Raw genomic sequence first — 12,861 nt, forward strand, 5'->3', positions numbered from 1 at the left:
TCCATGGGATTTTCCAGGCAAGAGTACTGGAGTGGGGTGCCATCGCCTTCTCCAAATATATACATAGGCAATACACAAATGGATAGATGGGGCTGTGTTTCACTGTTTAAACTTTATAAAGACAAGTGTTGGGCTTTAATTTGCTGGCACAGGCAGTGAATATTCACACAGATGCACATACTTGACTCATATTTTGTGTATTAGATAAAATTTAAGTAATTCTGGGAGTGGGGGAATATAAATGTGTATACCATGATTGTGTGATCAATAACCTCCTGAAAAGTTATATGAAAATTGCATACACGTGGACTCAGCCATTTGGTGGACCTGAATTTTTCTGAACAGGCGTCCTGACTGTGACCTCTGACTGCCACCTGAGTTTTTTGAATTCTGTCACTGTTTTCAAGCATCATGTAATGGTCTGTCTAGCCATCTGCCCTCTGCCCTTCTTGCTACTTCCTTTCCCTGTAGGTATTTGTGTCTCTGACTACACTCATCCTGAGTACTCACAGTCTTAATGGTGGCTTGGCCAAAAAGGTCATTTGGGTTTTTCCATCACATCTTTTTTTTCTTACTTTATTTATTTTTAATTGAAGGATAATTACAATGTTGTGTTGGTTTCTGTCATATATCAACTTGGTTCAGCCATAGGTATTCCTATGTCCCTTTCCTCCCATTATATCCTATGGAAAAACCCAAGCAAACTTTTTGGCCCATCCAATAATAGATGTGGGTTAAGTGATTAATTCTATATGTATTATATATATCATTTGCTATACTCATGTCCTTGGATAGAGTATTTCCCAGAGACCATCCAGGTGATCTTCTCAGCCAGCTTGTTACTGTTATTTAGCTTTCCTGCATGTGGGCTTACATCTCCTTCCACTAAAGTTTTAAACAGTCAACGATTGTTTACTTTGCTTGTTATTAGACTTCCTGTGTATTCCTCCTGGTAAGATCCTTCAGACAGCCGCGTGGGAAGTGATATTTGTACAAGATCACACATAGTGTAAACAAAAGAAAATGTTTTTTTCACATCAGTGTCTTGCTCTTAAGATCCTTGGTGACTGGAGATTTTCTTTTCCTTTTTTAAACAATTGAGCCATCCATGCAAATATCTCCTTATTTTAATAAGTTGTGCAGTTTTGTATGTTTTACTTTTCCATAAATTATACCTTAAAGCAAGATAAAATGGAAATATTGATGTAAATTTGCTGTCATTAAAAAAAGAAAACATACGCGCACGCACGCACACATGCAAACACACACAAATTCCACTTACCCGAAAGGTGAGAGGAGGAGTTGTGTGAGAGATGACTGGCCTTCTGCCAACATGTTAGTGCTGAGTTTCTGGATGTTGTATATAATTAGAGAGCTTTATCATATGAAGACTTTTCATCACTAATGATACTCAAGATTATTTGTCTTTTCCTGAGTATGCCCTTGGAAACATTTGTTTAAAATGGTTAAAACCAGTGCTTAATGGATAAACAAATTATAGTACACTCATAATTGTGGAATAGCATTCAGCAATTTAAAAAATTGCCAGTTTGAATGGATTTCAGAGGCACTATGCTGAGTGAAAGATGTTCAGTTCAGTTCAGTTGCTCAGTCATGTCCAGCTCTTTGCGACCCCATGAACTGCAGCACGCCAGGCCTCCCTGTCCATCACCAGCTCCTGGAGTTCACTCAAACTCACGTCCATCGAGTCGGTGATGCCATCCAGCCATCTCATCCTCTGTTGTCTCCTTCTCCTCCTGCCTTCAATCTTTGCCAGCATCAGGGTCTTTTCAAATGAGTCAGCTCTTTGCATCAGGTGGCCAAAGTGTTGGAGTTTCAGCTTCAACATCAGTCCTTCCAAGGAACACCTAAAGGACTGATCTCCTTTAGGATGGACTGGTTGGATCTCCTTGTAGTCCAAAGGACTCTCAAGAGTCTTCTCCAACACCACAGTTCAAAAGCATCAATTCTTCTGTGCTCAGCTTTATAGTTCAACTCTCACATCCATACATGACTACTGGAAAAACCGTAGCCTTGACTAGACGGACCTTTGTTGGCAGAATAATGTCTCTGCTTTTTAATATGCTGTCTAGCTTGGTCATAACTTTCCTTCCAAGGAGTAAGTGTCTTTTAATTTCATGGCTGCAGTTACCATCTGCAGTGATTTTGGGAGCTCAGAAAAATAAAGTCAGCCACTGTTTCCACTGTTTCCCCATCTATTTGCCATGAAGTGATTGGACAGGATGTCATGATCTTAGTTTTCTAAATGTTGAGCTTTAAGCCAACTTTTTCACTCTCCTCTTTCACTTTCATCAAGAAGCTCTTTAGGTTTTCTTCACTTTCTGCCATAAGGGTGGTGTCATCTGCATATCTGCAGTTATTTATATTTCTCCCAGCAATCTTGATTCCAGCTTGTGCTTCTTCCAGCCCAGTGTTTCTCATGATGTACTCTGCATATAAGTTAAATAAGCAGGGTGACAATATACAGCCTTGATGTACTCCTTTTCCTATTTGGAACCAGTCTGTTGTTCCATGTCCAGTTCTAACTGTTGCTTCCTGACCTGCATACAGGTTTCAGTGTTAGCCAGTGTCAAAAGTTTGCATACGTATGATATTCTGAAAAAAGATGAAGCTGTAGGGTAAGAATAGGTCAGTGACTGCCATGGAGTCGGGAGAGGGAACACCTGGATCACAGTCGGATCACATGCAGGATTTTTTTGGGGGGGAACTGTTCTGTGTCCTAATACTGGTGGTAGTTACATGAATACATACGTGTATTAAAATGTCATCATACTATACTCACATGTAAGAAGCCAGTTTCACTATGTGTTAACTTTTTTAGAGTAAAATTTGAAAAGAAAAATTAGAGTGCTTGATTATGCTTGTTGAGAACAACAACAAAAATCTCAAGATGGCAGATACCAAGTATTCCTACAAGAAAAATACTAATTGTAATTTTTTAATGAAAAAGTTACCAATTTGTTAGTTGGTTTACAAAAAAGCTGAAAATAATGCAGTTTTTACTCAATGAATAAATCCTTTGGCTCCATGCAGAGCGTAAGGAAATGTTCAGTTATGTGTCCCCCAGCGGCTGTAACCCGGTCCTCCCTTGCTTCTGTAGGCCTTTCCTGTCTTCTTTATGGTGATCACTTTCCTTTCTTGGTGGATATATACAACGGGTGACAGTTACAGGGGCCATGGGAACCATAACTTTAAGTTCTGTGATTTTTCTGTGAGTAAAACCAGCCATCATATTGAATTAATGTCATTCTTCACATTTAATTTCCATGTTATTCTAAGTGGAAGACTTATCGTGTATTTGAAGGAAAGCCCCGTGATCGTTTCTGATAGCATGTAAATGATGGTGATGATGTGGGCTCATTTGTCACTCCATGAGCATTATCATTAGCTGTCACTTCATCAGTTACCATTAAGTGCAGGGAGGCCTCTTTTGGGAGAGTGTGTAGGTGTGCTGGTTGAGGAATGCTGCTTCTTAGGGAACATTCTCTCTCCTGTTGGGTCGTGGAAGATACTGGGCCCCCTGTTACTCAGTTCATAACCACTCACTCTAAACAGGAATTCTGATCCCAGCGGCAGTGGTTTTGCAGAACTGCCTTCAAATAGGATTGATTCAGGGGGGTGTTGATTTGTTTCATGAAACTGGAGACACTAACGGGGTGATCACACAGCAGATGTTACTTGTTGGTTCTGCACATGAAGACCTGATCGGGACATTGTTGGTTTTGCAGATCAGGTAGAGGAGGAATTGCTCAGCTTCTAGGAGATGACTGTGGGGGAATGCCATAGTGTAAAAGGCATGAGGAGACATCCTCTGAACTTGAGAGAGTTGAGTTTGGTATATTGATCGTCCTCATAAAGCAGCCCGCAGGCTGTCCTGTCTCGCTCTCCTGGGTGTCATTTTACACATAACACAAGTAGATGTTAACCAACCAGATGAGAGGTGACCGGAGGCCCAGCTGCTCCTTTCCTTGTCTGCTACCGGGGTCAAGCTCACACTGGGAGAGATGGGTGGTCATGGTCCCTCCACAGCTGGGGCTTCCAGTGACTGAAGTGCTAGGGTCCTTAGAGCAAGGTCCAAGTGCCTGCCATGACCCTGGGTCCTGAATGAAATGTATTCACAGTTGAGGGACATTTGACTAAGACTGGGAGAAGAGGCAGATGTGATCGGAGAAGGTCAGGTGCAGACATCTGTAGGAGCACCCCTGTGCTCGCTGGTGTGGGCGACTCTCAGGTGCAGACATCTGTAGGAGCGCCCCTGTGCTCGCTGGTGAGGGCGACGCTCAGGTGCAGACATCTGTAGGAGCACCCCTGTGCTCGCTGGTGAAGGCGACGCTCAGGTGCAGACATCTGTAGGAGCACCCCTGTGCTCGCTGGTGAGGGAGATGCTCAGGTGCAGACATCTGTAGGAGCACCCCTGTGCTTGCTGGTGAGGGCAACGCTCCGGTGCAGACATCTGTAGGAGCGCCCTGTGCTCGCTGGTGAGGGCGACGCTCAGGTGCAGACATCTGTAGGAGCGCCCTGTGCTCGCTGGTGAGGGCGACGCTCAGGTGCAGACATCTGTAGGAGCGCCCCTGTGCTCGCTGGTGAGGGCGACGCTCAGGTGCAGACATCTGTAGGAGCGCCCCTGTGCTCGCTGGTGTGGGCTTACGAGGTCCCACGTGATGTGATCGGGGCTCGTTCCTGTAGCACTTGGTGGTGTCAGTGTGTGTACAGGGGGTGGACCAGAAAGCCCCTGCTTGTTTGCAGCCCTTGATTGGCCCTTGTAGCATCTGAAGAAATGCCCTTTTGCTCTAGAATTCAGGTTCTGTTTGCCTAAGCTCCACTCGAAAGAGAGGGAGAGAGAGAGGCGGTGTCCTGGAGCCAGTCTGCCTTCCATTCAGGCAGGCTCTCTGAATTGAGCCTGCTGTGCCAAGGATCAATGACCACAGTGCATCTGGTCCTCACCTTCACCTCTTCAGGGTCACCAGCTTCAGGGTCATCTGAGCAATCTCTGCCTGTGTGTAAATTTACCCACAACTTCAGAGTTACTCAGCCTTGTTTGGAGGGAGAAATCGCATTTTCCCACAGGAAATGAGCCCCAGCCAATGGGTCCAACAAACGGGGACATACCCCAAGTGCTGGGAGGCCTTTTGCCCGTTTCCCTTCCACTGTCTGTGCCTTTTCACGTAGGCATCTAGCCTCACATCGAGCCCAGAACCTTCATAGAATCCCAGAGCTCCTGGGGACCTCACACTTGTACAGAGAAAGCTGATAAGAGTGCAGATGTCTACTGTGTCCCGTACTTACTGCTGAGCCATACTCACGTCATTGCCCCTTGGCATCATTTCCTGGTTATTGGAGGCATATTTAAATTGGGAAATATAGACACCTCCCCATCTGAGATCGTTTGTAGAGAACTTGCATTTCCTTATTGGTTCTTGTTCATGAGGTTATGGTTGGAGGAACATCTTTTTGATCACGTTTGAAATGGGTCCTACCTGACTGATGAGCTCAGGTCTCTGGTACCTGTTCTACCCTTTTCTCCTTTATGGCCGGGGTCTAGGCAGGTCCCCGATGGAGGCACCTGGCAGGATGGCCCTTGGTCCTCCCCTGGGACAAAGCTGCTGGCATGCTGATGACTGCATGAACTACAGATGTGCTGGCTGCCCCACAGGAGATTAGAATCGGCCTTATTTACACACTGATCAGTGACTAAGAGGGCAGAGGCTGCAGCCTCATGGACTCCAGTGAGTCAGCCTTTTACTGCCAAGACTCACCACACGCTCTGGAAGGCAGCCCGCACATCTGAAACTGAATATGCAAATGGCAGCTTCAAAGGGAAAGACCTGATAAAGGGTATCCTTGTGGGTGGATATTCTTTGGCTTTTTTAAAGCAGGGTTGTTATTCTTTTTTTTCTTCTTGTTGACAGAATCTCTGTGGAAGTGGTGATCTGAATGCTGCTCTGACATCTCAACATTCTGAAGAGCAATCTGTAAGTGACATTCCTTAAAAACAAACACTAAGTACTATAAATATTTCCTATCAAAGGTTTGGATCTTTGCCTCTTTTTATTTCTAAAGGATGTGGAACTGTAGTCACCCACAAAGACAGGCCCTGCAAATTGTGGCTGGAAGAGATGAATTCAGTGTCTATTGATTTGTCAGAGTGGAATAGATTCTTCTAAAAATACAGAGCCATGAGAATGAGGGAGATGGTGCAGGAGACAAAGCCATTTTGAAGTGCTTTGAAATGTGGACCAAGAAACTTTGAAAAGAAGGCAGGTTGAGAGTGACTTAGCCACAGATCGATTAATTGAAAGTCAAATAAGTGAACAACACATCATTTTATCTGTACATTTTCTTCCCAAAGACACACCTTTGCTCTTTTCAAAACCTGAATTGGATTCAGTTAATAAATATTCAGAAACAGACTCGAATTTGATATAATGGCTTATAGAAGTTGCTGTGTTCCTGGAGAGGGAAGGGAACTTGGGAGAGGTGAGACTCTCATATGAAAGAAAAATATGGCCCAGAGAGGAAGTGTCTCCTGTGGGGACCCAGGGAGGGACATGTGTTAGTGGCCATGGATCAGCAGGCTGTCATCTGAGTCGTCGTGAACTAGAATCTTTCTATTACACGTGAACTGGTGAGGGGTGGTGGGCAAGGGGAGAAGAGGAGGGAGACATCCCACATCTGAGCTTGGAGGTGTGGACCAGGCCCGTGGGAGCCCACCCCATGGCTGGACCTCTGCGTGCTGAGTCCTCTCTAGATGCTCCACCGGAAGCTGTAGGATCAAGGATCCTGCAGGACATGAGTGAGTTTAAGGGGATGTCAGTTGTCAGCATGCAACTTATCTATTAATACTTCTTCTTGAAAAGTTAATATTTCAAAACTCTTGTCATGAATTCTCATAGAATCCCTGTGGGAGAAAGATAAAGAACAGGGTAAGCATCGAAGTAGGTTGGGGTGGAGGATGATGCTAGAAGATTTGCCATGATCGCAAGCATCCTTTGTGCTTAAATGAAGAAGCATTTCCACATTCTGTTCTCGGGCCCAAGACAACTGACTTCACTTACTTCTCCATCTGTGCAGGGTCTCAGGGAAGCTGGCGATGGCTTGAGTAACCTGCCCAGCCCTTTTGCCTACCTCCTCACCATCCACCTGAAGGAAGGTCGGAACCTGGTGGTCCGGGATCGCTGTGGTAAGGCCTGGCCCTGTGCGCTGTCGGTAACCTGGGGACCTCTTCCTCTCTACCCTCTGTCAAGCCTGCGAGTCAGCCTTTTCTGTCTCAGCACGGCTGGTGGTAGACTGGAGCTCTCAATCTAAATTTCTCCAAGTATTAAGGTATTTGCAGTGAGTTATTGAAACACATAAAATCTTACCGTCCTTTTCTCTGATTATATTAATAATCATCATCAAATATGAATAACCACATAAAGTTGTAGACGGAAACATTGCTATAAGTGCTTTATGGGGCTTCCCTGGTAGCTCAGTGGTAAAGAATCCACCTGCAATGTAGGAGATGTAGGTTCGATCCCTGGGTCAGGAAGATCCCCCTGGAGAAGGATATATCTGTTTTTCCTTTGTTATCTTTTTTCATTTATTTTGTCTAGAAGGTGCAGTCTTTTTATTCTAAAGAATTTTGTGTCTTTCTTTGGGTTTTTGCTAGTCTCTCTAATCTTTGCTGGTTCCTCTCTACTCTTGTTTTGAAACAGCTGTGAAAAGAGGGAAGGGTCACCCTTCTGTCTGTCTTCTCTGTCTCTTACCTTTCATTCTCATTATTATCATTACTTTTTTTTTTCAGGAAGAATTCCTTAGCTGGGCCTTCCAGCTCACTCATTTTCTCATTAATTGTTATGACCATTGTGCTATTCTGTTCATCTTTTGAGTTGTCTTTTTAAAAAATTGTTTAGAACAGTCTATGTTTGTTTTGGGCTTCCCTGGGGGCTCAGTGGTAAAGAATCTGCCTGCAGTGCAGGAGACTCAGGAGACATGGGTTTGGTCTCTGCCGGGGTTGAGAAGATCCCCTGGAGGAGGGCATGGCAACCCGCTCCAGTATTCTTGGTGGAGAATCGCATGGACAGAGGAGCCTGGCGGGCTACAGTCCGTAGGGTTGCAAAGAGTCAGACACGACTGCAGTGACTGAGCACACAGCGTGTTTGTTTCACGCATAGGATATTGCCATCAGCTTTGAAAGCATTAAGTATACATTAAAAATCTCCTGCTTGGAGCTTCCTCCCTTGGAGGTCCTCTTGCTGTGCTTTCCACTCCTCTTTTTGTTTATGTGTCCCTGTTGCCGTCTGTAGATGCTTTTTTGGGGTACTGTGTCCTGTCTTCATGGAGCAGCAGTGGAGTGCATCTGGACAGGGAGAGCCAGTCCTTGAGGTCAGGTCCTTCCCATCCCTCCCAGTTACCAGCAGCTCCTGGTTCTCCCCTGTCATGGAAGGCCTTCCTCTCTGCCTTTGTGCCCATGCTCACCATTCCTGCTTGCAAGTGCCTTTGCTGACACGGCTCAGCCCCAGAGGAACAGGGCAGTGCTGGCCTGCCCAGCTGCTCTGAGTGCTGTGCCAGCCAGTCACGCTGGTACTTGCTCGGGCCATTTTCTGCTTCCTGCCTCTGTTGCTGCGACGCTTGGAGCGTCCCTGGTTTTCCTGCCATCCTATCCTCTTGCCTCACCTCTGTCCCTGAAACTTTTTGTGCTGTGACTTTCTTTCTACTGCTCCCGTTTAGGAGTGTGGTGTCTTCCATCCACCTGATCTCAGTCGACTACCATCTTTTAGGGTGGAGTTTTTTAAAACAAAATTAGCTCTTTCTTATTGTAATGTCTCAGGATTTCAAAATAGTGAACAAATCTCATTCTCTCCTTGTTGGGAAATAGTGTTTCTATCAAAGTTATAATTTCTTATCTATCAATTGTGCAACTTCTTGGGTAGTGGTATTGTGTACTCTTATTATAAAATGTCTGTGCTGTATTAGGTAGCTCTCTTAAGGTTATTTTGAAAGGTTTGGGGTAGATAGCATTTCGTACCTGGAATCACATCTGAGGGACATGATCATAAACCAGAGTCAGGTAACTGCCCACCCACGAATATCCCAATTCTTTTTGGGAACCCACGGTATCTGGTGGATGCTTCCATGAAATGGTGATCATTTTAGAGCTTGACTGGGGACAACTCATCTGGAGATTAGAAATATGTTCCACAGAGAGTTCATTTAACCTGACTTGAAAGACAGTGCTGTAAACCTGTAAAATACATGTCCTGTTCTGAATTTTTGAAACACTCCAAAAGTCTGTCACTTTGGAGATGTGCCCAGACCTTGGACTTCTTCCAGGACCAGCTCCCCCTTTTCCGGTTTTGCCATCTGTTCTCGCTGTTTTATCCCTTGTCTGTGTGAGTGGTCTGGCCACACCAGCCTTGCTGTATCACACTGGTACACTTACAGCAGACACCCAATAGATGCTCAGTAAAGTTGGCAAATGATGGAGAAACCATTGCCTGCATCAGAAAAGGACCGAAACAGTAAGGTTTATGCGGAGCTACTCCACACCTCACTGCTTCAGGGCCAAAGGAGAGGCTGGGGTCTGTGCTCTAACCCTATCATAGTCATCTCTGCCATTATGGTTTCATCAGAGCTAAACATCAGATGACAGGTTGGCTTTATCTTTTGTACACCTAATATAATCCAAAGATAAATACCTACTAAGGAGTCTAGGTCATAACCTGTTCCAGCACCTGTGTCTTTTATAACCGGTAGTAACTGTTCCTGTCTCTTTTATTTATTGGGAAGGTTAATCATTATCCATTAAGAAAACATCCCCTCCCAGAAAGTGTTTGTGACTGCATTCATTACTGCTTGATTTTCACAGGTATTAGGGTGTGATCAGGGCACGTTGGACGCCCACTGTTGGTTTCTGCAGGGATCATACTCTTTGCACCTGTGCCCTGGCTCCTTTGTGTGGAGGCAGGGCACATGTCTGTCATGTCTAATCGGTCTGACAATGTTTTCTATGGAGCCCGACTCAGAATTTTATCCAATGCAGTCCTTTGGACCAGTAGTTTCCAAAATTGAGTGAATGTCTGAGCAGCCTAGAGGACTTGTGAAAATACGCATTGCCCACCCGCAGAGGTTTCTGATTGAGGATGTCTGATGTGGCGTCCGAGAACTTACAGTTCTAACAGGTTCCCAGGCAATCACAATGCAGCTGGCCCAGAAACCATGCTGTGAGGACCTCTGCTCCAGGCACTGAGCCGAGGCAGGCGAGCAGAAACGCGTGCTTCTCCTGGTACGGAGAGTTTCAGTCCTGTCTTAGATATAACGTTTTCTTTTCCTGGGGCTGGACCTCATTATACATTTGCTCTCTTACTTAATTTGTATTCTCTGAACATAATTTAATTTGGTATTCACCTAATTAACATAATTAGGTACAAAGAGCATTGTGATGTGACGAAATTTACACTATGTATTCTATATCCCTTGGACTGCAAGGAGATCCCACCAGTCCATCCTAAAGGAAATCAGTCTTGAATATTCGTTGGAAGGACTGATGCTGAAGCTGAAACTCCAATACTTTGGCCACCTGTTGCGAAGAACTGACTCATTGGAAAAGACCCTGATGCTGGGAAAGATTGAAGGCAGGAGGAGAAGGGGATGACAGAGGGTGAGATGGTTGGATGGCATCACCAACAAGATGGACTTGAGTTTGAGTAAACTCTGGGAGTTGGTGAAGGACAGGGAAGCCTGGTGTGCTGCAGTTCATGGGGTTGCAAAGAGTTGGACACAACTGAGTGACTGAACTGAACTGAACTGATCCCATGGTCTCTGATTTTCTGGATATAAGATCAGTAGCTGAATGTTTCAATACTAAATGTCCTTCAAGATCTGTTCAAATGGAACTTCTATCTAGTCTTTTATGTTCTTCACAGACACAAGCTCCTTGTCATCTCAGTGCTATGAATGTTTTACCTCTACAGACCTTAGTGGGATGAATGGTTGATCCTCCCTGTTAACATTGGTACTGCATTAGTGGGGTGACCACTTTATTGATCTTCATATATCCTGCAGTGCCATGTGTTGCGTTGCTCAGTCGTGTCCAGTTCTTTGCAACCCCGTGGCCAGACTGCTGGTTTATACACACAATGCTTCTAAAGCATTTTAGTTCTTCATTAGGGAAATCCAACTTAAGTTCTGGCCTTCAAGACATGGGACCTGGTGATAAGTCTGGAAAAGAAAAAGAAAAGACATATATACAATTTTAAAATGTCACACAGATCACCAGCTTCAACCCATTTAGCAGGAGTCCTAGTTCAGGTGATTGAGGTATAGACACTTCATCGGGGCCTTGCAGGGAGGCAGTGGCTGTGGCGGGTCTTGGCAGAGTGGGTGGCTCTGGGGGGTCAAGAAGAGGACTGAGGCGTGACAGTCCACTTCCTGGCTTGTGATTTCCTATGGCAACTCACTCACTCGGAAATGGAATGTACCCATCTGCAGAATGGGCACGATGCAGCTTGTCCTAAAATGTAGTTGGGAGATTTGAGAACAAGAAGTGTGATAACAGCGTGGCTTCCCAGGTGGCACTGGTGGTAAAGAACCCGCCTACCAGGACAGGAAATGTAAGAGACACGGGTTTGATCCCTGGGTCGGGAAGATCCCCCGGAGGAGGGCACTCCAGTATTGTTGCCTGGAGAATCCCGTGGACAGAGGAGCCTGGCAGGCTACAGTCCGTGGAGTCGCAAAGTCAGACATGAGTTGATGCAGCTTAGCATGCACACAGCCATAGACAGTGTGTAAATCAGCGGACATAACCGTTTCCCAATGCAGCTGTACACTAGGCTGGATTTGATCCTTGTCCAAAATTTGTTGACCTTGATCTAGAATATTCTGATCTGATTTTGGATATTTCCCTTGAAGAAACTGCTCTTGAGAGTAGCAAAGTACATCTTTATTTAAAATAAGGAGGTATGAGCTGTTGAGGAGGTGTGATCCAAGTTGTGAAGCTCATGTTTTCAAATGAAGGGTCTAGAAAGCATCTCAGTAAGGTGACATGTAATACTGCAGAGAAGTCTAGAGATGTTGAGCGGTAAGAAGTCTTGCCCCCCCTCCCCTGCCCTGTATATTTTCACTGGTATATTTTCACAGTAAAGTGAAATATCATATTTATCTCAGGAAAGGATATTTCCCTCCAGCATTTATGATTGAGGACTGGACCCTTGGTCACTGGGCCCATCCAGAAACAGTGAGGGGAGCCTCCCAGGAACAGGCCTTCCCTGGTGTAAAGAGTGCTGTGAACACTTTATCTAAATTTCTTACTTCTCTGTCCCAGGCACAGGGCTGGTTTGTTAAGTAGATCGAGGTGGGATTTTGAGATTTTTCTGGATAAAGTTTGTTATACTACGAGGTTGCTAACTCTGAACTATGCCCAGGCTTAGCAATGGTGTCAGGCATGCACTGTTATGTAGTCACCACCCGGAACATCCCAGGGGCTTCAGCTGTCAACGACTCTATTCCTCGTACAAAATATATAGATAAGGGGTGTGGGGTGTATGTGTGTGTGTGTGGGTGTGGTGTGGTGTGTGTATGTGTGCATGTGTGTGTGGGTATGGTGTGTGTATGTATGTGTGTGGTGTGTGTGTGTGGTATGTGGGTGTGGTGTGTGTGGGTGTGGTGTGTGTGTGGGTGTGGTGTGTGGGGTGTGTGTGGGTGTGGTATGTGTGTGTGGTGTGTGTGGTATGTGGGTGTGGTGTGTGTGGTGTGTGTGGTATGTGGGTGTGGTGTGTGTGGTGTGTGTGTGTGGTGTGTGTGTGTGTGGTGTGGGGTATGTGTGTGTGAGGTGTGTGTGTGTGAGGTGTGTGTGTGTGGTGT

General features: G+C 45.3%; 1 protein-coding gene across 7 annotated transcripts in view; it reads left to right on the forward strand.

Annotated features, from left to right (window-relative positions):
- The window catches only part of MCTP2 (multiple C2 and transmembrane domain containing 2), a 261,080-nt gene that overhangs the window by 72,618 nt on the left and 175,601 nt on the right, over positions 1-12,861 (forward strand). For all 7 annotated transcript variants that reach the window (XM_086365352.1, XM_086365345.1, XM_086365348.1 and 4 more), the window contains exons 3-4: positions 5,931-5,993; positions 7,093-7,201. Coding sequence is in view for 6 of the 7 variants with exons in the window: in XM_086365345.1 (XP_086221471.1) it covers positions 5,931-5,993; positions 7,093-7,201 (172 nt within the window). In the remaining variant the exon portion in view is untranslated. The remainder of the gene's footprint in view (positions 1-5,930; positions 5,994-7,092; positions 7,202-12,861) is intronic.

Source organism: Bos grunniens, chromosome 21, assembly GCF_055505025.1.
Source record: "Bos grunniens cultivar Pamir isolate PY7600 chromosome 21, Bosgru_T2T1.0, whole genome shotgun sequence".
Taxonomy (NCBI): domain Eukaryota; kingdom Metazoa; phylum Chordata; class Mammalia; order Artiodactyla; family Bovidae; genus Bos; species Bos grunniens.